At 50.7% G+C, this 20,380-nt stretch overlaps 10 protein-coding genes across 10 annotated transcripts; 6 read left to right on the top strand and 4 right to left on the bottom strand.

Annotated features, from left to right (window-relative positions):
- Positions 1-228: 228 nt before the first annotated feature.
- On the bottom strand, positions 229-3,120 carry N7496_000653 (putative raffinose synthase protein Sip1; the record flags this gene model as incomplete). Its single annotated transcript, XM_056693584.1, has 2 exons — positions 229-2,871; positions 2,929-3,120. The coding sequence occupies 2 exons, from the start codon at positions 3,118-3,120 to the stop codon at positions 229-231; spliced, it is 2,835 nt and encodes a 944-aa protein (XP_056560313.1).
- A 434-nt stretch (positions 3,121-3,554) lies between these two features.
- N7496_000652 (zinc-dependent alcohol dehydrogenase family protein) lies at positions 3,555-4,785 on the bottom strand (the record flags this gene model as incomplete). The annotated part of the gene is made up of 4 exons (XM_056693583.1): positions 3,555-3,599; positions 3,654-4,100; positions 4,159-4,548; positions 4,630-4,785. 4 exons carry the CDS (start codon positions 4,783-4,785, stop codon positions 3,555-3,557), a joined length of 1,038 nt encoding a protein of 345 aa, XP_056560312.1.
- Positions 4,786-5,981: 1,196 nt separating this feature from the next.
- Positions 5,982-7,324, top strand: N7496_000651 (uncharacterized protein; the record flags this gene model as incomplete). The annotated part of the gene is made up of 7 exons (XM_056693582.1): positions 5,982-6,050; positions 6,109-6,255; positions 6,330-6,434; positions 6,491-6,772; positions 6,836-6,891; positions 6,952-7,097; positions 7,164-7,324. Coding segments are annotated over 7 exons (966 nt in total), but the record flags the coding sequence as incomplete, so codon positions are not given.
- Positions 7,325-7,760: 436 nt separating this feature from the next.
- Positions 7,761-8,725, top strand: N7496_000650 (N-terminal L-serine N(alpha)-acetyltransferase NAT4; the record flags this gene model as incomplete). The annotated part of the gene is made up of 2 exons (XM_056693581.1): positions 7,761-7,854; positions 8,001-8,725. 2 exons carry the CDS (start codon positions 7,761-7,763, stop codon positions 8,723-8,725), a joined length of 819 nt encoding a protein of 272 aa, XP_056560310.1.
- An 83-nt stretch (positions 8,726-8,808) lies between these two features.
- Positions 8,809-10,314, bottom strand: N7496_000649 (GPI-anchored transamidase subunit GAB1; the record flags this gene model as incomplete). The annotated part of the gene is made up of 5 exons (XM_056693580.1): positions 8,809-9,047; positions 9,105-9,727; positions 9,784-9,986; positions 10,048-10,112; positions 10,173-10,314. 5 exons carry the CDS (start codon positions 10,312-10,314, stop codon positions 8,809-8,811), a joined length of 1,272 nt encoding a protein of 423 aa, XP_056560309.1.
- A 231-nt stretch (positions 10,315-10,545) lies between these two features.
- Positions 10,546-12,701, top strand: nop7 (mRNA-binding ribosome synthesis protein NOP7; the record flags this gene model as incomplete). The annotated part of the gene is made up of 3 exons (XM_056693579.1): positions 10,546-10,567; positions 10,624-10,722; positions 10,786-12,701. The coding sequence occupies 3 exons, from the start codon at positions 10,546-10,548 to the stop codon at positions 12,699-12,701; spliced, it is 2,037 nt and encodes a 678-aa protein (XP_056560308.1).
- A 464-nt stretch (positions 12,702-13,165) lies between these two features.
- N7496_000647 (uncharacterized protein) lies at positions 13,166-15,295 on the top strand (the record flags this gene model as incomplete). The annotated part of the gene is made up of 1 exon (XM_056693578.1): positions 13,166-15,295. The coding sequence occupies one exon, from the start codon at positions 13,166-13,168 to the stop codon at positions 15,293-15,295; it is 2,130 nt and encodes a 709-aa protein (XP_056560307.1).
- An 843-nt stretch (positions 15,296-16,138) lies between these two features.
- N7496_000646 (NAD-dependent succinate-semialdehyde dehydrogenase) lies at positions 16,139-17,874 on the top strand (the record flags this gene model as incomplete). Its single annotated transcript, XM_056693577.1, has 3 exons — positions 16,139-16,261; positions 16,331-16,418; positions 16,487-17,874. 3 exons carry the CDS (start codon positions 16,139-16,141, stop codon positions 17,872-17,874), a joined length of 1,599 nt encoding a protein of 532 aa, XP_056560306.1.
- Positions 17,875-18,210: 336 nt separating this feature from the next.
- On the top strand, positions 18,211-18,584 carry N7496_000645 (LYR motif-containing protein 2; the record flags this gene model as incomplete). The annotated part of the gene is made up of 3 exons (XM_056693576.1): positions 18,211-18,294; positions 18,355-18,412; positions 18,481-18,584. The coding sequence occupies 3 exons, from the start codon at positions 18,211-18,213 to the stop codon at positions 18,582-18,584; spliced, it is 246 nt and encodes an 81-aa protein (XP_056560305.1).
- Positions 18,585-18,916: 332 nt separating this feature from the next.
- On the bottom strand, positions 18,917-20,103 carry N7496_000644 (uncharacterized protein; the record flags this gene model as incomplete). Its single annotated transcript, XM_056693575.1, has 3 exons — positions 18,917-19,318; positions 19,382-19,799; positions 19,877-20,103. The coding sequence occupies 3 exons, from the start codon at positions 20,101-20,103 to the stop codon at positions 18,917-18,919; spliced, it is 1,047 nt and encodes a 348-aa protein (XP_056560304.1).
- Positions 20,104-20,380: the final 277 nt, after the last annotated feature.

Raw genomic sequence — 20,380 nt, 5'->3', positions numbered from 1 at the left:
CGAAGCTCACAACGAATTGCAATGCGATTCGAGTTGTTCCGCAACAGCTCCGAGATTCTTTCGATAAGAGGCCGGATTATCGTTGATGCGGATGCCTTGTCTCTCCCAACTGCTTGAACTACTGGAGCTCATCTTGTTACAAACCTCATGCTTGAGGTTTGAGGCTTGAAAATATCAAGAAATATAATTTGATTTGAACTAACAGTCTATATGGTCTTCAAAATCACACTATGCCATGAAAATCTGAACAAAGGCTTCGTTACTCCATCCGCTGTTGAGCTTCATCGCCTTCCAAGCGGCGAGAACATCAATAACCAACACATTAGCTTTCTCTCCGCCCTGCTTCCAAACGGTCTTCTGTGGCACTGGCTGCCCAAGTATCATTACCATGAAATCTTCGGCAATGCTACGGTTCTGTAGGTCTGAGATATAGATTCCAAGCATGCCCAGTGCCTTCAAATGAACATCGCAACGCAAGCGCCCATTCTCGACAACAGAGAGGTCCGAAGAAACGATTGCTGCAGCTCCAGTCATCTTTCCGAGAAGCCCAAAAACGGCTACATGGGTGAGGGCTTCGTCGAGGCCACTAATACCGCGGTTTCCCTTCAATGCGAATGAACGAGTCGGGTAAGCAGTGAGGATCTCCCATCCTTTCTGCTCTAAAACCAGAGACACTAGAGAATCTTGAGCTAGAGGCTTCAAACGATCTGTGACCTTGCCGCTAGTATGGGCGCGGATCACATATTCGCCTTCAGAATCTTCTTGAATCCCTGGGAAGTCTGTCAAGGAGACGATGCACGACGCCGCTGTAGAGTGGATGTTGAAAAGCCCCAAAATGCCGCTCCCCGTCTTTGCCCATCCGGTATAGCTCCCCACCCGCAGGACATGTCCCTCCTTGTAATCATGGTAGACGTCAATGGTGCGGCCAATGACACTTGGGCGCAAGATGACAGTAGTATCTTGAACGGTTGATGCCGTCATCTGATCAATGACTTCAAGATCATGCTTTCCAGGTTCATCCGTGATATAAATAGGTCCACCAGAGATGCAACGAGCTGCAGCGTGGAAAGAAGCGTATGGATGACTGGTCTGGAACATATCCCAGTCCGGCAAGACATTGAGGTACCGAGTGAGCAGGGCATTGTGCGCATTGCAGAACACATGCCAAGGGTGAGATGACGGGATCTCGGGGAAGAAGTCATCTGAATTCCGTAGGGTAATTGATGGCTTGTTCGTTGGCAATTGCGAATGGAAGATCATTTGTGGAATCAACGACATGCACGAAATGGCCCGGCTGCTGAAGTGTTTCAATATCCCGAGTGTCCAGGCATCTTGATAAGATGTCATAAACCTCTTTCGATCTTCGGGATCTTCGAAAAGATCAATGAAAAACTGGGCATCAGCTTTGACAGAGTCCACTCCGAGGGATGCAAGGTAGGAATAGAATTCGTCGTAGAACCGCTGGACATCATCGGGGTCAATGGCGAGGATTTTCCCATCTTTGATGTTTTGCGCGATAGGACCTCCGGCAGCAGGATCTTTAATCTTGACTTCCTTGGTCTTGTATCTCTGAGCAAGGTCGCCGTCCGGACATATACCTCCCCAATAGCCTAGCAAAGCATGCCAAACTGCGATATGTCCAATATTGGGGTGAGATCGCCGGATTTTCTCCACCGTTTGCTTGAGACCACGCGGGAATGCCTTGGGATTTGCCTCGAATTGCTTCCAGCGACGCTTGAACTGGGACTCGCCTTCATTGTCGAGACTCTGCCAGTTGTCGTCTATGATCAAATTTACAACATGAATACCATGCGCTTTCAAGGTGTCGAGTGCGTGGATAATCTTTTCCTCGGTCAGGTCCTGGCCAAGACCGTTCCAAGTGCAGTACGTCAAGCCGTCGAACCAGTCCGCGAGCCATTGGATTTTCGGGTCTTTCTCCAAAACAACCACATCATCCCCTGGAGGCGATAATGGTGGCTGCTCCACAGATTCATTCGCGAGAGACCCGTATGGTCTGACTACTTTCCTGGACTCATATATCACAGCCGACATGGCGACCTCAAAGTTCTCTGCTACCGCAGCCAGGACATGGAACCCGGCGGTCTCGGTATTGTCACTTCTGGCTTTTATCACCACCTCTCCGTTGTCCCCAGATTGAAAAACGGTCAGGACATCGTCGATTCCAGAAATAGCCAGAAGCACAAGATTTGTACCATCTTTTCGAAGGAAAGAGCACAGGATCGCGTCCTCTGTCAATCTGAACTTGTCTTTGCCATGTCGAGGGCCCAGCCATGGACTCCAAATTCGTACCAATGAGAAATACCTGATCATTGATGAAGGCGTACCAAGTGCGAATCTCTTGATTCCAGAGGCTCCTCCCTTCGCTGGATCCACATCCCCACGAATTCCCCAGAGAGCAGAACCCGGCGCCTCTGTACGTAGTGATTCAATCTGTACATTGGGGGATAGGTTATCGATATGCTTGGCAAGCTCTGCCTTTGCATCGTCTGGGATTGTATCAGGCGATAAGTGCAGTCCTGAAATTGCACTCTTGGGACCAAACACAAGCTCTCCGTCATTTATTGTTTGCTGCTGATTGGCCCACTGCCATTCGGTATCTGGGCTGGTTCGAAATCGCACAGTGAATTGTGCATGTCCAGCAGACGTCGGTAGATTAACTTGTTCTGAGAATACATAGCGGTGATAATTGTATTCGTCATCTTCTCCATTCAACAATGGCGCAAGGGATGGGTCGCATTTTGAAAGTGGAAGAGCGGTCCATTCGGAGCTGGTGATGTTGTGCCAGATCTGGGCTTCCCATAATTGAGTCGGAAGTGACGTGCTGGACTCAATGACGACTGTAAATCGAACCTATCATGAAGGTCAGACACACCTTTCAATTTGAATAGCACTATCCTGGCTGCATACCGTATCATCTTCCTCGGGTTTCAATGTGCTCTGCCTCTGCAAGTTGGTAACTTGTCCCAACGGTGGGTAGGACGTCACTCGAGCAAACAGACTCATCTGGGCTGGACGAATAAACGTTGTCTGACGTTTCTTTTGGTTCGCCCCCGGTCCGATGATTGGGAGGGTGGAAGCTGTATTTCTAGTGCCCTGCATCTGGACTGTGAGGGGTAGCTCCTCAGCTCCTGTTCAGAGTTATCGGCAGAGAGGCGATATGTCAAGCAGTCCGGCTAGCTCGAATAGGCTTGGAGCTATGTAATTTGTAATTTCCAAGAGATGAAACAATTTAGTCAGGGAAAGACGTCTCCAGGAGAATATGGGACAAGTAGCTTGTCGGTGAGTGGGGGCTATGATGATGGCATATACGAGAAGGCGGGGAAGCTCTGGTTAACCTTGTTTGTTATCTCTAATTGGCACTCTACCATCTCCCTCCCGTTTTCTCGAGATCACCAAAAATCTACAGAAAATGTCTCGGTATCTTTTGGTGGTTATTGAGGCACTGCATGGGAATTATCTATACGGACTATATAAATACCCCATCTAGCCAGTCTCCCTGTCTAACGCGAAAAGCGACGAGTTCCAACCGCGGTTTAGTTGATCTTAATGGTCAACTTTCCAAAATGTTTTTGTGCCCACTATGCCATTCGGTTAAATATGATAAGGAAAGAAGTGCCATCAATCTTACTTACCATATACTCATAGGCCTTCCGGGCCTGCGCAAGAGTGAAAACCTTCTCATCCACAACTGGGTGGATATCGTTGGCCTCGATCGCGCGAATCATTTCTTGCATAAGGGCCTTGCTACCCACATATACACCACGGACTATGCAAAGGTTGCTCAGCGTGTCCAAGATGGCAGGTTGGTCTTGGGCCTTGACGCCTGCCAAAAACCCAATCACGCTGATGACACCCTCATACTTGATGCAGTTGAAGCTCTGGCGCATGGTTCCAGGTCCACCAACTTCAATAATATGATCCACTCCCACGCTATCCGGGGTGAGCTTGCGAGCGGTTTCGCCCCAGTTGGGGTCGGTCTTATAATTGATAACATGGTCGGCACCGAGCTTTTTGAGCTTCTCGCCCTTCTGGTCGGAGGATGTGGTCGCGATCACGGTTGCACCGGCTGCTTTCGCAAACTATCACACAGGCAGTGGTTAGAAATAGGGCTATATTCATAACCTGTCAACATCGTACCTGCAAGCCGAATATGCTGACACCGCCGGTTCCTTGGACAAGGACAGTCTGACCAGGCTTCAATGGCTTCAGACCGTATAAAGCATTCCAACTCGTGAGAGCAGCACAAGATAGAGTGCTATTTTCTTGAGGGGTGAGGTTCCTGGCAGCCTTCACGAGACCCTTTTCGTTAAAGACGCCATATTCACGCAGAGCACCATTAATCTCCCCACCCAAGCTAGTGTGTGTCGCGGGAATATCAATCTCACCGTACTGGTGTCCCTGATTGAACAGAGTCGCCACCTTATCTCCCTTCTTGAACTCGGTAACATTAGAACCGACCTCGACAACCTCTCCAGCTCCGTCGGAAGCAGGGACAATGGGGAAGTTACACGGTAACAAGTATTTGCCCTATTATACAGCAATTGGACGTCAGAACAGGGTTCCTTTTCGGTAGTGTGATCACGTATCGCAATTGAGCAGATCTTGTACCTTTGGAATGACCAAGTCACGGTAGTTTAGCGACACAGCTTGAAGCTTCACCAGCACCTCGCTCTCGCCGACTCTCGGCACCGGCGCATCCTGATAGACCAGGCCGTCGAAGTCCTTGTCCTTTCCCTCGACAATCCATTGCTTCATGGTCGACATTGCGAAGCTGTGACTTGAGCTTATTTACAACACTATAGCCCTTGTTAACATTCTTGATAGTCCATGAAAGTCGTAGAATGGTGGGGCACTTTATATGATCGTCGCATCTTGACGTAGAAACCCTGTCGACTCCACATTTCATGACGGCACGAAAAAGAACAAATCACGAAACGAGTCGCCGTTTGGCCCCTGTCCCTGCTGTCGGTCGGGGTTGGTTAGATCCCCTGTTCGGAGACAAATGGACACTACACAGGAGCTGACAAATAGGCCTTTCCAACGATTTGAAGGCCAAGAATTGATGTTACGAAAAAAAAAAAAGAGTGAATCGGTTGAATCTGCGTTCCAAGCCCCGAAACTGACCAGTACTTCTAGAGAGAGTACATTCTCAAAGTTCGAATCAATTCTATCCACAAGAAATTGAAGAGTAGTGTTCCAGTTAAACTTATTAAGCTTTGGAATTAGGCCCGTGAGACGATTGGTTGTTGTGGTTAAATAAAGACGTCGAGTCAGTCAAGCCACATTCCGTAAGTGGCAGTTCGGATATTTGAATCAACAAACTCGAGAAACGGTCCATCAATGTATGTTTCTCTTCCTTTGCCATGAAAGTCCAGTTTGGATTTAATTCAGATTCTTTTCTCAGGGACCATTCTTCATTTAATTGTTCAACTCGTTGCTGACGAGATGATTTTGAAGTTTGTTCTCTGGGTTTCAAACCTGTGGAGCCCCGCTGCACTGTGTACCTTGAGTCAAGTCAGGATCGCAGAACAATTACAGGAGCAAGTTCACGAATATAGGAACCTTGTAAATGTGCGGGTAAATCTCCCATCTTTATACTTAAAATAGAAATTAAAAATTGTTAAAGTACCTTTTCATGCGCAACTTTAATCAAGTTCCGTTCCTAGTCCTGTGGGCCCGGCAATTATGCCATCCAAAGCTAATATCGCTCATCCTCCCAAGCATCCACTAGACCCATGACTACCAAGGACGGATTCATGGTAAGCACGAGATCGGTGCACTGCGTGGCAGTCTGTGTCTTGCGCAATGCGATCTCCGATTAGCGTGGAGGGGGAGGGGTAAAGTCACAGCGTGAGGGGAGCAATAAATAGGCCCCTGGTCTCTGTTTACATTTTGTCTTTTGAATTATAACCTCAAACTTGTCACACTTGATTCACTCTTAAACTCTTTGAATATTGAATATGTCTCTTGGACGCACTTTCAAGCTGAACTCGGGCTACGAGATTCCCGCTGTTGGTCTCGGCACTTGGGTAGGTGATCCTTCTCCCCGGCTACGAACTCTTGAACTAAGAACTATATGCGCCATAGCTGTCCAAGCCTCACGAAGTCGAGAACGCGGTCGAGGTTGCTCTTCGCAAGGGCTACCGTCATATAGACGCTGCGGCATGTTACCAGAATGAAAACGAAGTAGGAAATGGATGGAAGAAATCGGGTGTGCCCCGCGAAGAGATCTTTGTACGTTGGTACTTGTAATTTTGAAGACAACGCAGAATTTCTAGATCGCTAATCGCTATTACGGTCATGTATAGATCACCAGCAAGCTCTGGAACACCCATCACCACCCAGACCACATTGAAGAAGCCCTCAACAAGACACTGAGTGACCTCCAGACCGACTATCTTGACCTTTACCTGGTATATTTGCAGATCGGATTCAACCGTTCGGGCTGTCGGCTAACTACTTCTTTCAGATCCACTGGCCCGTCGCTTTCGATCATACCAACGAGACCCTCACCCCGATCGACCCGGTGACGAAGCGATTCCGTATTGCCGATATCCCGGTCGCCGATACGTGGGCCGTGCTGGAGAAATTTGTCGAGGCTGGTAAGATCCGCAGCATCGGAATCAGCAATTTCACCGTCGAGGCGACGCAGGCGTTGCTCAAGACAGCCAAGATTCCTCCTGCGGCAAACCAGATCGAGGCCCACCCTTATCTACTGCAGCCTCAATTGTTTGACTTTTTGAAGGAGAACGTAAGGCTATTATATCTCGTTCTGCGCTTCGTGAGGGATTACTGACTCATTATCTATCTATAGAACATTCTTCCTATTGCTTACAGCCCACTTGGAAACAACATCTACAACTTGCCACGGTACGAATGCTGTCCCTCTGGAATCACCTTCGTTTCATGCTAATCTTTCTGGATCGACAGTGTTGTCGATGACCCGACCGTGGTGGAAATCGCTAAAAAGCTAAACAAAGACCCTGCCATGCTACTAGTCTCATGGGCTGTCCAGCGAGGCTCTGCGGTTCTGCCCAAGAGTGTTACACCTTCTCGGATTGAGAGTAACTTCCAGGGTAAGTCATTTCAAAGAACCAATCGGGCCAAGTCAAGAATTTCAGTAAATAACATGCTTATTCCAGATTTCGTTATCCCGGATGCTGAATTTGACGCCCTCAACAAGCTGGACCGCAACGAGCGGTACAACTATCCCTTCCGCTGGGGTGTGGACGTCTTTGGCGAGTTGGGAGCTGCTGAAGCTGAGCGACGTGCTGAGGAGCATGCTGCAAAGTTGCGTGAGAGCTCGTAAGATAGGCCGTTTTACGATAATGAAATCTTTGAGCCAAAGATGGAAATCAATAGTCCTTCCATGTCGTACACTAGCCAGAATAGATGGTATATATAGCCGCACTATTCCTTCCACAGGGACATTCCAAGGTTGGAGTACCTATCTGGAATCAAAGGCAACCAATGAACTTAATCATAATGTCACAGGAGAAATTGGTCAGTTGATACAGGTCACAAAAGGAAGGCTTGCGCGAGTAAATATAGTCCAGGATCTCACGTAACTATAGATACATCCAGCCGTAGGAACGGAAATGGGCGTACACCTCCAAACTCTAACCTGACCCGCGTTGATTCCTCCTCCATACTTCCCATTGGGACAATCCTGCTCCTCGAGAAATACAACTATACCGGAGTCATCGGTTCTTGTACGATTATATCTTCACCTTTCGATCATGCCGGCAACGAAAGAGGGCCGAATCACCAAGGTCAAGAAGGCACGTCGGTCACTGGAAACCCCCACCGGACGCGTCTCGGCTGCCGCCAAAAGTAAGTAAATAGTAGTTCTACGCTCTGAAACGTTCGGATAGATATTCATCGTCACACTATCTTCTAATGAGATGAACCCTCTCTACCCTCCGAATCCGTTGACCCGATTTATCAATCCGACGCGTGCTAATCCGAAATCCGCGTAGGCTTACCGCTGGTTGAGCGTACCAACGCACTCACCATCGAAGAATTCACTTCACGCTACGTGTCGCCGCTCGCCACAGCGACCCAGCAAGATGGCGAAACTGCAGCACCTGAGAAGAAGACATCTCCCGCAGCTGAAACACAGCTAGACGTGTATTCCGCAGCAACAATCTCCCGCGATGATCTGGACGCATGTCTGGATCTAGTGGAATTCACCTCTGGCGCGGACTACGCTGCCTCAGGCGCAGGCTGGTCCCGTCCCAAGAAGCGCAAAGAAATGAAACTCCCCGACATGAAGTATCTTATTCTGCGGGGTGACGCGGGACTCACATCGGATGCGTCGCAACGCGATGACCCTGCCGAATCCGACAAGCCGAGCTCGCTATCGGGACTCGGGGAGAACCCGAATGTACTCGGGTTCTTGTCGTTTATGGTCACTTACGAGGATGGGAAAGAGGTGGTTTATTGCTACGAGATTCATTTGTCGCCGAGGGCTCGGGGCCGGGGCCTTGGCGTGTTGTTGATGACCCGGATGGAGGAGATTGGTCGGCTGGTCGGGTTGGAGAAGGCGATGTTGACGGTTTTCAAGTGCAATACGATGGCTAGGAGGTTTTATGAAAAGGGTGGTTATGAGGTGGATGAGTATTCGCCGCAACCGCGGAGGTTGAGGAATGGGACGATCAAGGAGTTTGATTATTTGATTTTGTCCAAGCGTTTGAAGGATTGAGAATCTGGTTATTATGTCTTTTTTGCTGTTTCTAGAAAAGAAGGAAACTCATGCAGTGATGAAAATGCTATGATCAATATACATTAGACTTGTTTTACTTCCTGGCCCTTGCGTTCGGGGTGATCTTGCTCCCACTCGTCTCTGAGTGCAGCAAAGATGCTATCCGCCAGAAGGATGGATAGTCCTAGACTCCACACGAGAGTAATGGCGTAGAAAAAGTTGGCGTTGCCGGATCCAGCGTAGATCCAGAGGTGGTAGAAGGCAGGTCCCAAAAGACTCGAGTATAGAAGAGCCGAAATGGCAAAGAAAGTGTACCGCATCACTATTTAAGAGTTAGGAGGGCTGCGTTAGAGGTTGTTCGCGATACTTGGATACTCACATGGGAAAAGATGCCGATATAATGGCAGCAACGCAAAATAGAGCGAAGCATCTGAGATGCTGGGGTAGGGCTTGAACACGGCAAAGACACCCAGGAGCGAGGTGATAATGAAGAGCGGTTGTCGCCGGAGCCTCGCCGTCAATCCGCCAACATAGCTGGCCAGGTGAAGCCAGAATACCCCAAGGAAGAACTCGCGGAATGAGTCGAACATCTCGATGAAAAAGTACCACCACAGGCCGACGTTGGGGGTCAAGTCAGGGACCAGCAGGTGGAAGCCATAGGTGGCCGACATGAATTCCCAGAAGTTGCCAGTGATGAGGATGGAGAGTCCGAGTAGTCCAGCAATGCTACCAGACAGAATGGCGCCGTGCTGCAAGATGAACAGCCCAGAACTGGGCGCCTGGGCGGACTTTTGGGCTCGCTGATCGTAGCAGAGCAGGGCTAGCGGGACGAACAACAGAGCGGGATACATGGAAAGATAGGATGCCAAGCCGAGAGCAAGCATCGCGTTCAAAGTATTACCACTGACGGCATTCGAGACCGCGAGCAGGATTCCCGACGTGGTAAACACGCTGGTTGACCGCGCCAAGCATGTTGCAATCGTGAAAGGGTTGAACAAAAACCTAAATTGACAGTCAGTAATATGTCTATATCGGGGGGTTATTCAAGTACTCCATACCATGCTGCCACTGAAGTCCCGTCCCACCGAATATGCTTCCGCATGGCAGAGTGTAATCGGCTCTGGACCGACTGGCCCGACTCGGAGATGGTCGCCAGTGCATGCGCGTTCACTAGATCGACAAGGAAATAGAATATAGCCGTAGGGATCGGATTGCTATTGACGTCGGGCAGGAGGGAGAAAAGAGGGAGGAGGAGGGGTGCCTAGACAGCCGGTGGTTAATCGAGGGGTCCGGCGTAGATGGATCGATGTTGATCTGCTCACTTGGTGGAAGACACCGCCATCGTACGGTGATACATTGCGCGTATAGAGGTACAGGCCTTCTTGTACTACGATATAGGATTAGCTCATGTGAACATAGCACAATTGGACCATTCCATATCACATACGTCGCTTGAAGCTGTTGACCGGGGTGGACACCTCGACTCGGCCAGTAAGTAAGTCGGGCAAAGATGGGAAGAGACAAATGAGAAGCAGTCGCAGCACAAAGGCCGCCCCAAAGACAGCTACCTTCCGTCGGTCCACCGCCATGATAGAAAGGCGGGTGGAATCGAGCTGCTGGCAATGCTGTATGTTCAATCTGTTGTTTCTAATGTTCCAGCTGTCCCTTAAAGCCGCCGACGAAAGGCGGAGCAACCACGGACGGCCGTCGTGCACGGGCCACCCGGCTTGGTCTTGTCGAAAAAAAGTTATCGAGAAATTTTCTTCTTCTTATCAGCGACTGTTTGGCTTTCCCGTTATAGGACTCCAACAGATTTCACCATGGCGAAGATTAAGAAGAAGGGTATGCTTTGGGAATTGCTGGATCGACTGAAAATTTGCTAATTCTCTTTTAACCAGGCACCTCTGGCCAGGCCAAAAACTATATCACCCGTACCCAGGCCGTGCGCAAACTTCAGATTTCTCTGCCTGATTTCCGTCGCCTTTGCATTTTCAAGGGTAAGACCATTCTTTAATCCTTCTCGGATGTTCTGCGATCCTAATCGTGTGCGCAATCAATAGGAATCTATCCCCGTGAGCCCCGCAACAAGAAGAAGGCCTCCAAGACTTCCACCCCCAACACCACCTTCTACTACACCAAGGACATCCAGTATCTGCTCCACGAGCCCCTGCTCAACAAGTTCCGTGACCAGAAGGCTCTTGCCAAGAAGATCGCTCGTTCCCTGGGTCGTGGTGAAGTCAGCGATGCTGCGCGCCTCGAGAAGAACCACGCTCCTAAACTCACCCTTGACCATGTCATCAAGGAGCGCTACCCGACTTTCATCGACGCTCTTCGCGACCTCGACGATGCCCTGTCTTTGCTCTTCCTGTTTGCCACCCTCCCCTCCACCGACCATGTCCCCCACAAGACCATTGCGCTCTGCCAACGCCTCTGCCACGAGTTCCAGCACTACCTGATTACCACCAACTCGCTGCGCAAGACTTTCCTTTCCATCAAGGGTATCTACTACCAGGCCACCATCCAGGGCCAAGATATCATGTGGCTGGTGCCCTACCGGTTCGTTCAGCGTGTCAATGGCGACGTTGACTACCGTATCATGGCCACCTTTGTCGATTTCTATACCACCCTGCTGGGCTTCGTCAACTTCCGCCTGTACTCCTCGATCGGATTGAGATACCCCCCGAAGTTCGACACCCGGAGTGACGAGAACGGCGCTGAGCTGGCTGCCTTCACCCTCGAGGGTCGCAACTTGACTGAGGCCCCCAAGGCGATCGAGTCCAGCAAGCCCAAGGCCATTGAAAGTTCTAACAAGGAGGTTTCGAAGGAGGTCCAAGCCAAGGTGGACAAGGTTATCAAGTCCGCTGGCCTGGATCAGACGACAGATGAGCCGATGGCAGACACCACCGAGGAGTCGACCGATGCCATTGACCGTTTCGAACCCGCCGCCCCCGAGGCCGACACCCTGCCCCAGCCCGACATGAGCGGCAACGAGGCCGGTGCTCTCTTCGCCCCCTTCACCTTCTACATCTCCCGTGAGGCCCCCAAGGCTCCTCTCGAGTTCATTCTGCGCGCTTTCGGCTGCAAGCGTGTTGGTTGGGACGCCGTGCTTGGTGACGGTGCTTTCACTCACGACGAGACCGACCCGCGCATCACTCACCAGATCGTCGATCGTCCCCAGCTTCCCGAGGGCTCTCTTCCCGCCATTCCCGCCGCGGCCGAGGGTACTACTCCCAAGGTCAAGCCTGGCACTCGGATTCCCGGACGCACATACGTTCAGCCCCAGTGGGTCTGGGACTGTGTCAACGACGGCAAGCTGCTCCGTGCCGATCTTTACGGCCCCGGCGCCACTCTCCCCCCTCACTTAAGCCCCTGGGTCAAGGCTTCTCGCGGTGGTTACGACCCGCGTGCCAGCTTGGCTGAGCAGGAAGAGGAGGGTGAGGCTGAGATGGCCGAGGATGACGACGAAGCCGAGGACAGCGACGAGGAGATGGAGGATGAGCCCGCCGCTGTTGCGAAGCCCACCGCTGCCGCCGAGGAGTCCGAGGACGAGTCTGTCGATGGTGGCATGGACGTCGCTGGAACCGATGACGATGAAAGCGAGAGTGAAGAGGAAGATGAAGAGGAGGAGTTCCCCGGCGTCGAGGACGAGGCCGCTTCCGAGTCTGACGATGACGACGAGGCTGCTCGCAACCAGCACCAGCGCGAGCTTGAGGCTGAGGCTGCTGGTCTGCCCTTCACTTCCGCCGGTGCTGCTGACGAGTCCGCCAAGAAGAAGTCTGCCAAGTCCAAGAAGCTGGCTGCTAAGAAGCGCCAGGAGGACGAGGAGCTCGAGCGCCAGAAGATGATGATGAGTCGCAAGAAGCGCAAGCTGCTGGAGAAGATGATGTACTCGAACAAGAAGACGTCGGACGAGGCTGCCAAGCTCCGCTCGAAGCGTCGCAAGCTCGAGAAGGGTGAGAAGAACGGCCAAAAATAGAGCTGAGCCAGGCCGTGTCAAAACTGTGAAGAGTCTTTCTTTTTCTCGGCGTTTGCGGATGGGATAGTCCCCTGTATATGCATGTCTAAAAATTTATGTCATCGAATTTAATCGTTTCATCACAATATTCTCCTGGCCGTAGTCATTCAATCGGTATCAAATCATAAATGATGTTTCATTGTAATAGTTGTCTCTGTCTGATATCTCAAAAGTTCAATATCACGTGACATAATGGTGTTGCTCCGCTCGGCCAAATTTTTGATGCCTTCATGCCTCAAGTCATCAGCAAACTCAGACACAAATGATCCGATTTTCATATTATAACAGAAGGAGCGATATAACGTGATGCTTGATTATTTTCAACATCCCAGAAAGCAATATCTGAACTGGAAAACACTCTCAACGTGATATGAACAGGCTCCGACCCTGGTGTATCATACAAAACCCATCGAAGTTTCCGAGGCATGTCCTCATTTTCAGATAATCAGCAACCGTCATCATCTCAGTTCTACCCACCACAATCAGCACAGCCATATAACTCAATATTTGGCGGCCCTAGCAGCGATGCTGATCCACCGCCATCTTCTCTGCCGGAGCCTATCCGGAGGTCTCGAGGATCACTATTCGGTGGTCCGAGCGGACTGGATGTCATTACCGAGCAGGAAAATGTCTCTAGCTCCATGAATGTGGGTGAGGTCGAGAGTGAAGAAGATGACTTTGGCGTGATCTTGCGCGAGAGACCGTTGGACGCCTATTACGGATCTGATGGAGACAGCTTTCGAGGAGACGACAGAGGCAAGGATGAAGATGGTGGCCAGAGACAGCCGGAATCAGACTCCGGTCCCCAGTGGAAGGGCAAACAGCCGATGTTGCCATCCTCGCCTGTGGAGATAAGATCTGCACCAGTGGCTACGACATATGTACTTGATCGTGGCCTTGATCTGCCTGCTCACGCGGAGCGTCCGAATCGCTGGGATGGGCCCCGGTCTACGTACAGACGGCTTACTGCAGATGAACGGGGAGCCTATGAAGGAATAGTCACCAACCGAGCTAGAGACCTCGCGGCTCATCTATACAATGCTTATACCACTCGCACTCAACGCAATCAGGCTCAGGGCGCGCCTCAAGATCCCCAGGGACCTGATGGGCAAGAGCGAATCTTCCCTCCCAGACGCTGGGTTGCTTGGCCGAGGCCTGCTACTTATGTACCGCGCCCGGATGAGACAATCCACCGGCAGCTTGATGGACCTGATTCAATACGGATGCCGCCTGATTTGCGTCCTAGCTCAGCTCTTGAAGAGTCTATCATTGCAACTATGATGAAACATGCCAAGGAAACTTTTATGGCACGCGAACGGGACCTGGAAGAGGTGAAGAGCAATCGTGTGAGGAGGGAGGATGACCCCGACGGTATGAAAGATGAAGATATGAAGGATTACGACGACGAGAAGGATGAAGATCCTCGTCCAGATGCAGTGCCGCTTCAACCAGTTGTCCAAGCCGATGACGGTGCATCGAGACAACAACTACGTCCGCTATCTCGAAATGTTATCACAGAGGTGGACCGCCTTTTAATGGGACTGCATCATTCTGTGAAGAGTCGCTTCCACGACGACGACTCCGGCAGCGACTCCGAAGGCGAAATAGACGATACGGACTACGACGAGACATCCCGATCGCGATCCAGACCAGCGAGTGGGAGCAGAAGCCGGTCACGCGGCCGTAAACGGGTTCGTCGGCATTCAACTCATTCACAAACGTCAAGCCATCGCTCTAGAAGCATGCGATCGTCTACTGCAGCAAGTACTCAGGAGGGAAATGTGCGCAGTACTTCTCGATCTAGGGGACGGTCTCGTACCTCTCGAGGCAGCAGTGATCTTTCCATGAAATACAGGCTCGGTCTGCGCGACTGGAGCGAGGTCATGGGCCTTGCTGCTATGATGGGACTCCCAGATTCAGCGGTGATGCGTGCTTCGAAACGATGTGCCGACCTCTTTGAACAAGACATGACATTCCGGACCTTCCACGAGGGCCGATTCCAAAAAATCCCTCGTCTGCAGGAATCCTCTCGATCTGGCTTGGAATGGGAGTACTGTGAAAGCGAATCCGACGCAGAGATCCTGCCTGAACCAGAGCGGCTGAGCCCACCACCAGGCCCAGCTCCTGTTCCAGGACCATCACCTCGTAAGCGCAAATCCAAACCTAGGGTACGGTCACGGTCGCAATCTCAATCACGACGACATCGCTCTACTTCGGCTGCCGCTCCGATAGCCTCGACTGTCGCGGTCGAGATACCAAACTCTGTTCCTGTTCCTACTCTTGAGAATCATGTTGATTCCGAGAGCCAACCCCCGCCACCTCAAGCATCACAAGCGCAACAATTGCTACAAGCGCCCAGAGGCAAAGGCGAACATCGTAAAGCCGATCTTGTCTGCCCTATCAAACGATGTTCGCGGCATACGAATGGGTTCTCGCGGACGTGGAATCTAAATTTGCATATGAAACGGGTGCATCCTGGGTATACACCGAGTGATCGTGAGCGATCTCGATCTCAGAGTACGGCTGGAGGGGTTGAATTGATTGAGATTGACTAGCGATGATATATTTTCTTGTATTTAATTATGATATCCAATATTGATTCTCTAAGGCTCAGACATTTGCTGTGTTCGAGATGTGTTCTCGGTTCTGAATATTCACCAACTCCACTTCGGCTGGTCCTTCCTAGCTGGATGTATACACAGTAGTTTCTCCATACTAAGGGTGTGTTGGAGAAAATAACGGTATTATCGTTACACTATCTGAAGCCGGGGGACTCTCTGCCATATCTGATTGGTGTATAATACCGAGATTGTATCGATAAAAGCTACCTATTGGTCCATAATACCGGCTGGGGTAATTTATGAAATTCCATTGCCAAAAAGTGGAGAGCTTTCCGGCGAACTTCGAGACTATACAGGCCATTAAGTCAATTGATCAGATCAAAAAGAACATATAAATGAGATACAAAAATGCAAATATTAAGAAAAAAAAAAAGGGAGAATTGAGAATCTCGAAAACAGTCTAGTTAGCATCATCGGTTTACAAAAGGGAAGGAAACCAGTTCGCCTCAGGAATGACATCAACCGTCAATTCTCCCAAATCCGCAATCAGCCCCCCCGCTTAGCATCCAGCTTCCCTTCTGAGCTCCCCCAAGTTCAATTCTTGACACATCGGTGTGAACTCCATCCTCGGTGCTTCTCGGGCCCAAAGAGCAATCACCGTCAAGCGCCACAGCTTCCAGCACGAGAACAATCCCTCCGCGAACGACCGAGCTCCTTTAAAGCCTTCTCCAAATCCCCCTCCCCGCACATCTGACCGATCTGCTCCGCGGCTTCTTCTCGTCTTGTACTATTAGTCCTGTCCCTCTTTATCCCCGCGGCCCTCGGATCCCCTTCATAATGGACCGCATCGTCCATCCTGTCGCTCGCCAATTGCTGCGACCCCGTCCGCGATACCCTTTTGCCATTCCTTCCGCGCCCGCTGCGAAGAGACTATACACTATGGGACACAACCGCCCTGAGGTACGTTGCTTGTTATATTTGGAGGTGTCAGACACGTTTGTGATAGGCTCTAACTTTTTTTGGTTGTAGTTGAAAGATAAATCTCTCTTCATTGAGAAATGTTATATCAATGGCGAGTGGGTTGGTGCCCAGTCGGGCCAGACCTTCGAGGTTCACGGTGAGGACCGAATCAATGGGAAGACTGGCAACAAGTCATGGATGCTGATATCTTTTCTCTTTGTGCAGACCCTGCCACTGGTGAGCTCATTGGAACTTGCCCTGAGCTCGATACCGCCGACGTTGAGAAGGCCATCCAGGCCGCTTCCGAGGCGTTCCCTTCTTTCCGCACAACCCTGGCCCGCGAGCGTGCGCGCATGTTGCGCCGGTGGTACCAGCTCATGGTGGATAATGCAGAGGACTTGGCCAAGTTGATCACTTGGGAGAACGGCAAGCCATTCGCCGACGCCAAGGGTGAGGTCAACTATGCCGCCAGCTTCTTTGAGTGGTTCAGCGAGGAGGCGCCTCGTACCTACGGTGATACTATTCCGGCCACAGTACCGGGCAACCGGGTGATGACCCTTAAGCAGCCCGTTGGTGTCTGCGGTCTGATTACCCCGTGGAACTTCCCTGCTGCGATGATCACCCGCAAGATCGGCCCGGCCCTGGCGGCTGGCTGCACTGTTGTCGCCAAGTCTCCTTGCGAGACCCCCTTTACTGCCAACGCTCTGGCTGAGCTCGCCCACCGTGCGGGTATCCCCAAGGGTGTTGTTAACATTGTCACTGCCTCCAAGAACACTCCCGCGGTCGGTGAGCTTATTACTACCCACCCGGAGGTTCGCAAGGTCTCCTTCACTGGCTCGACGAACGTCGGCCGTCTGCTCATGAAGCAGTGTTCCTCTACCATTAAGAAGGTGTCCTGGGAGCTGGGCGGTAACGCTCCTTTCATCGTCTTCGACGACGTCGAGGATCTCGATGCTGCCGTGAACGGCGCTATCGCCTCCAAGTTCCGTAGCTCCGGTCAGACTTGTGTCTGCGCGAACCGGATCTACGTGCAGAAGGGCGTCTACGATGAATTTGCCAAGCGCTTCGTCGCCAAGGTCAAGGACTTCAAGCTCGGAGCTGGCTTCGGGGAGGGCATCACCCACGGTCCCGTCATTCACGAGCGTGCGGCCGCCAAGGCCCACGAGCACGTTCAAGACGCAACCTCCAAGGGCGCCAAGGTCGTCATTGGTGGCCAGAAGGCGTCCGCTCTGGGCCCCAACTTCTACGAGCCTACCGTTTTGACCGGTATGAGCAAGGATATGCTCATCGCCTCGGAGGAGACCTTCGGTCCCGTGGCCGGTCTCTTCCCCTTCGAGACCGAGAAGGAGGTTGTTGAGCTTGCTAACAAGGCCGAGGTTGGTCTGGCTGGCTACTTCTTCAGTGGTAACGTGCGCCGTATCTTCCGCATTGCCGAAGCCCTGGAGGTTGGCATGGTTGGTGTCAACACCGGCCTGATCAGTGATGTTGCCTCGCCGTTCGGTGGTGTCAAACAGAGTGGTTTCGGTCGTGAGGGCAGCAAGTATGGTATTGATGAGTTTATGACCATTAAGAGCGTCACTTTTGGCGGTATGGGGGAGCCTCTGCAGGCATAAGCTTCCCTCGTGTATTGTGATGGATTGGACTTGAAATTTGGGAAATATCCAGCGAAAATGGACTGATATACAAAAATATAACGAATTTTTCTTACATCTTAAATCTTACTGCAATTTAACTACTTTTCAATCACCATGCCCAATAGTTAATTTTCGACTCTTCTCTTTGCCACTCCCCATAAGAGTCACGTGACCGTATAATATCGGACGTGAGAGACGCTCAGACTCGACCGCCTTCATTGACATACAAGCCTCGCGCATACATCAGATGTACATCTAGTCCTTCGAAGGGCTCGCATCACCTGGAACCGTCTGACATGATATAACCTTACCGTCATGCGCCAATCACTGAGCCTCCTTGCGGCCATTTCCCGCACCCAGCCCTCAAAACTGAAGAAGCCAGCAGTCAGTCTAGATCATGTAAGTAGAACGTGATACATTGCCGCAGCGAGTGGCAATTGAGGCTAAGAACCGGTACAGTTTATCCAAAGGCAAAGGGTACTATCACTATGGCGTGAGATTGTGAGAGCATTGCACAGTATGATGGCCCCCAACTTGGTACCCTTTCACCCTAACCAGCGTATCTGATTCTGATTATACAATTAGAAGCCCCGCCTTCTCCGACAAGAGATGAGCTGCGCTCATATGCTCGGCACGAATTCGAGCGGAATCGTGATGTTTCGGATTTAGTAGGTAGCCCTAGCCCCTAGCTTCCGGGATAAACGAGTGCTAACGCAGACCTTGGTAGTCTCACATACGCTATCTAATCTCGGTATGTCTACTTTGCTCCAGAATTCCATATTAATGTGATGCTTACTTCTAGAAGACAGGGAAATCTGAATTCGAGACTATGAGACGCTACATCGACGAGCAGATTGCTAGGTGATTCTTGTCATTTCAAACGCTTAATATCCATGTTAGACTATTGTACATTATCATAGAAAACTGCTTCACATCTATCAAAACCAGGGTATCAAAATCATCACTCATTCCTCTCAAATCTAGCACGCGACCTCGTCATATTCTAGCTGCGCGATGGCTTTCACAGACGGAACCTGTGGTCCACGCCTGCCTCATGAATCGGCCGCGATCCAGCCCCCAAGAGCTCTTGAGAAGGATCCCTGACCATTGGTCTTGACTCCACATCCAAGGAGTTCGTGTAGGGATTCTGGTATGTTGTCGTAGGGTAGACTCTGGGTGTCTGGATGTCAAAGCCGTCGACCCCCTCGAGACTGGCTAGCTGTTTGCAGCTCAAAAGCATCCCGAGATAAATGACCACCATGCAAAGATATGGGAAGACGATCTGGAAGTAGTAGATCCATCGCGGGTGTGTTCTGATGTATCCCAGATATACGATGATGTCCCATTGAATAGTGATAATCGCCCACATCACGTTCATGGCGAAAAAGCCGAAGCTCGCAAGGAGAAAGACTAGCGCGGTTGGCTAATATAGAAGAAACGGATTAGCCGGGTCACAACTAGACGATGAGCTGGGAGTTTGACATACCTTTGCCTGCCTGTCATTCCTGGATGTTCGAACCACCAAGCAGAAAGCCCAGATCACAATTTCTAACGACGCGACGAAGAATGCGAGTCGTCGAGTACATTGGACCCAGTGCCAGGGTACTGACCACTTTGAATATTCGTATGTCGTCACGGTGTAACCGATATATAACGCGAGTTCCACGACACAAATAACGCCCAGCAGGCCGAAGATTATCCCGTGGAATAGGTGCAAGCCGTCTGACACTCGACCGGTGGACCGCATTTGGAAGTGGTTGATTATCCAGTAAAGGAGGTACATTATCGTGCATAGTGCAAAGAGGTCTGTAAAATCTTCTAGAATGAAGACGAGCTCGATGGCTAGTTTGACCGTTGCGTCGGTGAGGTAAATGCAATCGATGATGGCGGAGAAGAAATTGGATCTAAACAATGACGAGTTCATGAGCATCGAACTGGTCAAAATGGTGGGTGGGGATGGCTTGTTCCTGGATTAACTCACAGTGTGTATGCTATAAGAGACATAACCAGTGGTACGAAAAGAACGATGCCGCGTTTCATTCCACGTTTACGAATCAAGATCGCAGCGATGAGGAATCCTAGCAAGACGATGACTAGGAGAAAATCGAATGCAGCCCTGACTTCGTAAAGAGATCTCCATTCCCCCAGAGATCCAGCACGGTACGTCTCACTCCAGTCTACCGTTTTGCTGTATCGTTTTGTGAACATCTTCGATGTGCAAATCCAATAGCGTGGTCCAAGTACAGACCACACTATTCGTCGATGAAGGGGTTTTGAATAGTAATCGGATGTTGAGCGTTGACTGTAAAGGCACGCTCTAGTAAGATAGGTTTGAAAACGAGGAATAAGTGAATCAGTCGAAGAAAGGAAATTAGCTGTTAAATATTTGATTGTTGGCCATGTCTTCGATTTCTATGATTGATCCTGGGGCTCATATCGTGAGGCTGATATCTGTGGGGGCGGAATCTTAGCCTACTAGTTAACC

Source organism: Penicillium cataractarum (genome assembly GCF_028827025.1).
Source record: "Penicillium cataractarum strain IBT 29864 chromosome Unknown utg000001l, whole genome shotgun sequence".
In the NCBI taxonomy this organism is placed as follows: Eukaryota; Fungi; Ascomycota; class Eurotiomycetes; order Eurotiales; family Aspergillaceae; genus Penicillium; species Penicillium cataractarum.
The sequence above is the reverse complement of the archived record's forward strand: the minus strand, read 5'-3'. Positions and strand labels throughout refer to the sequence as shown.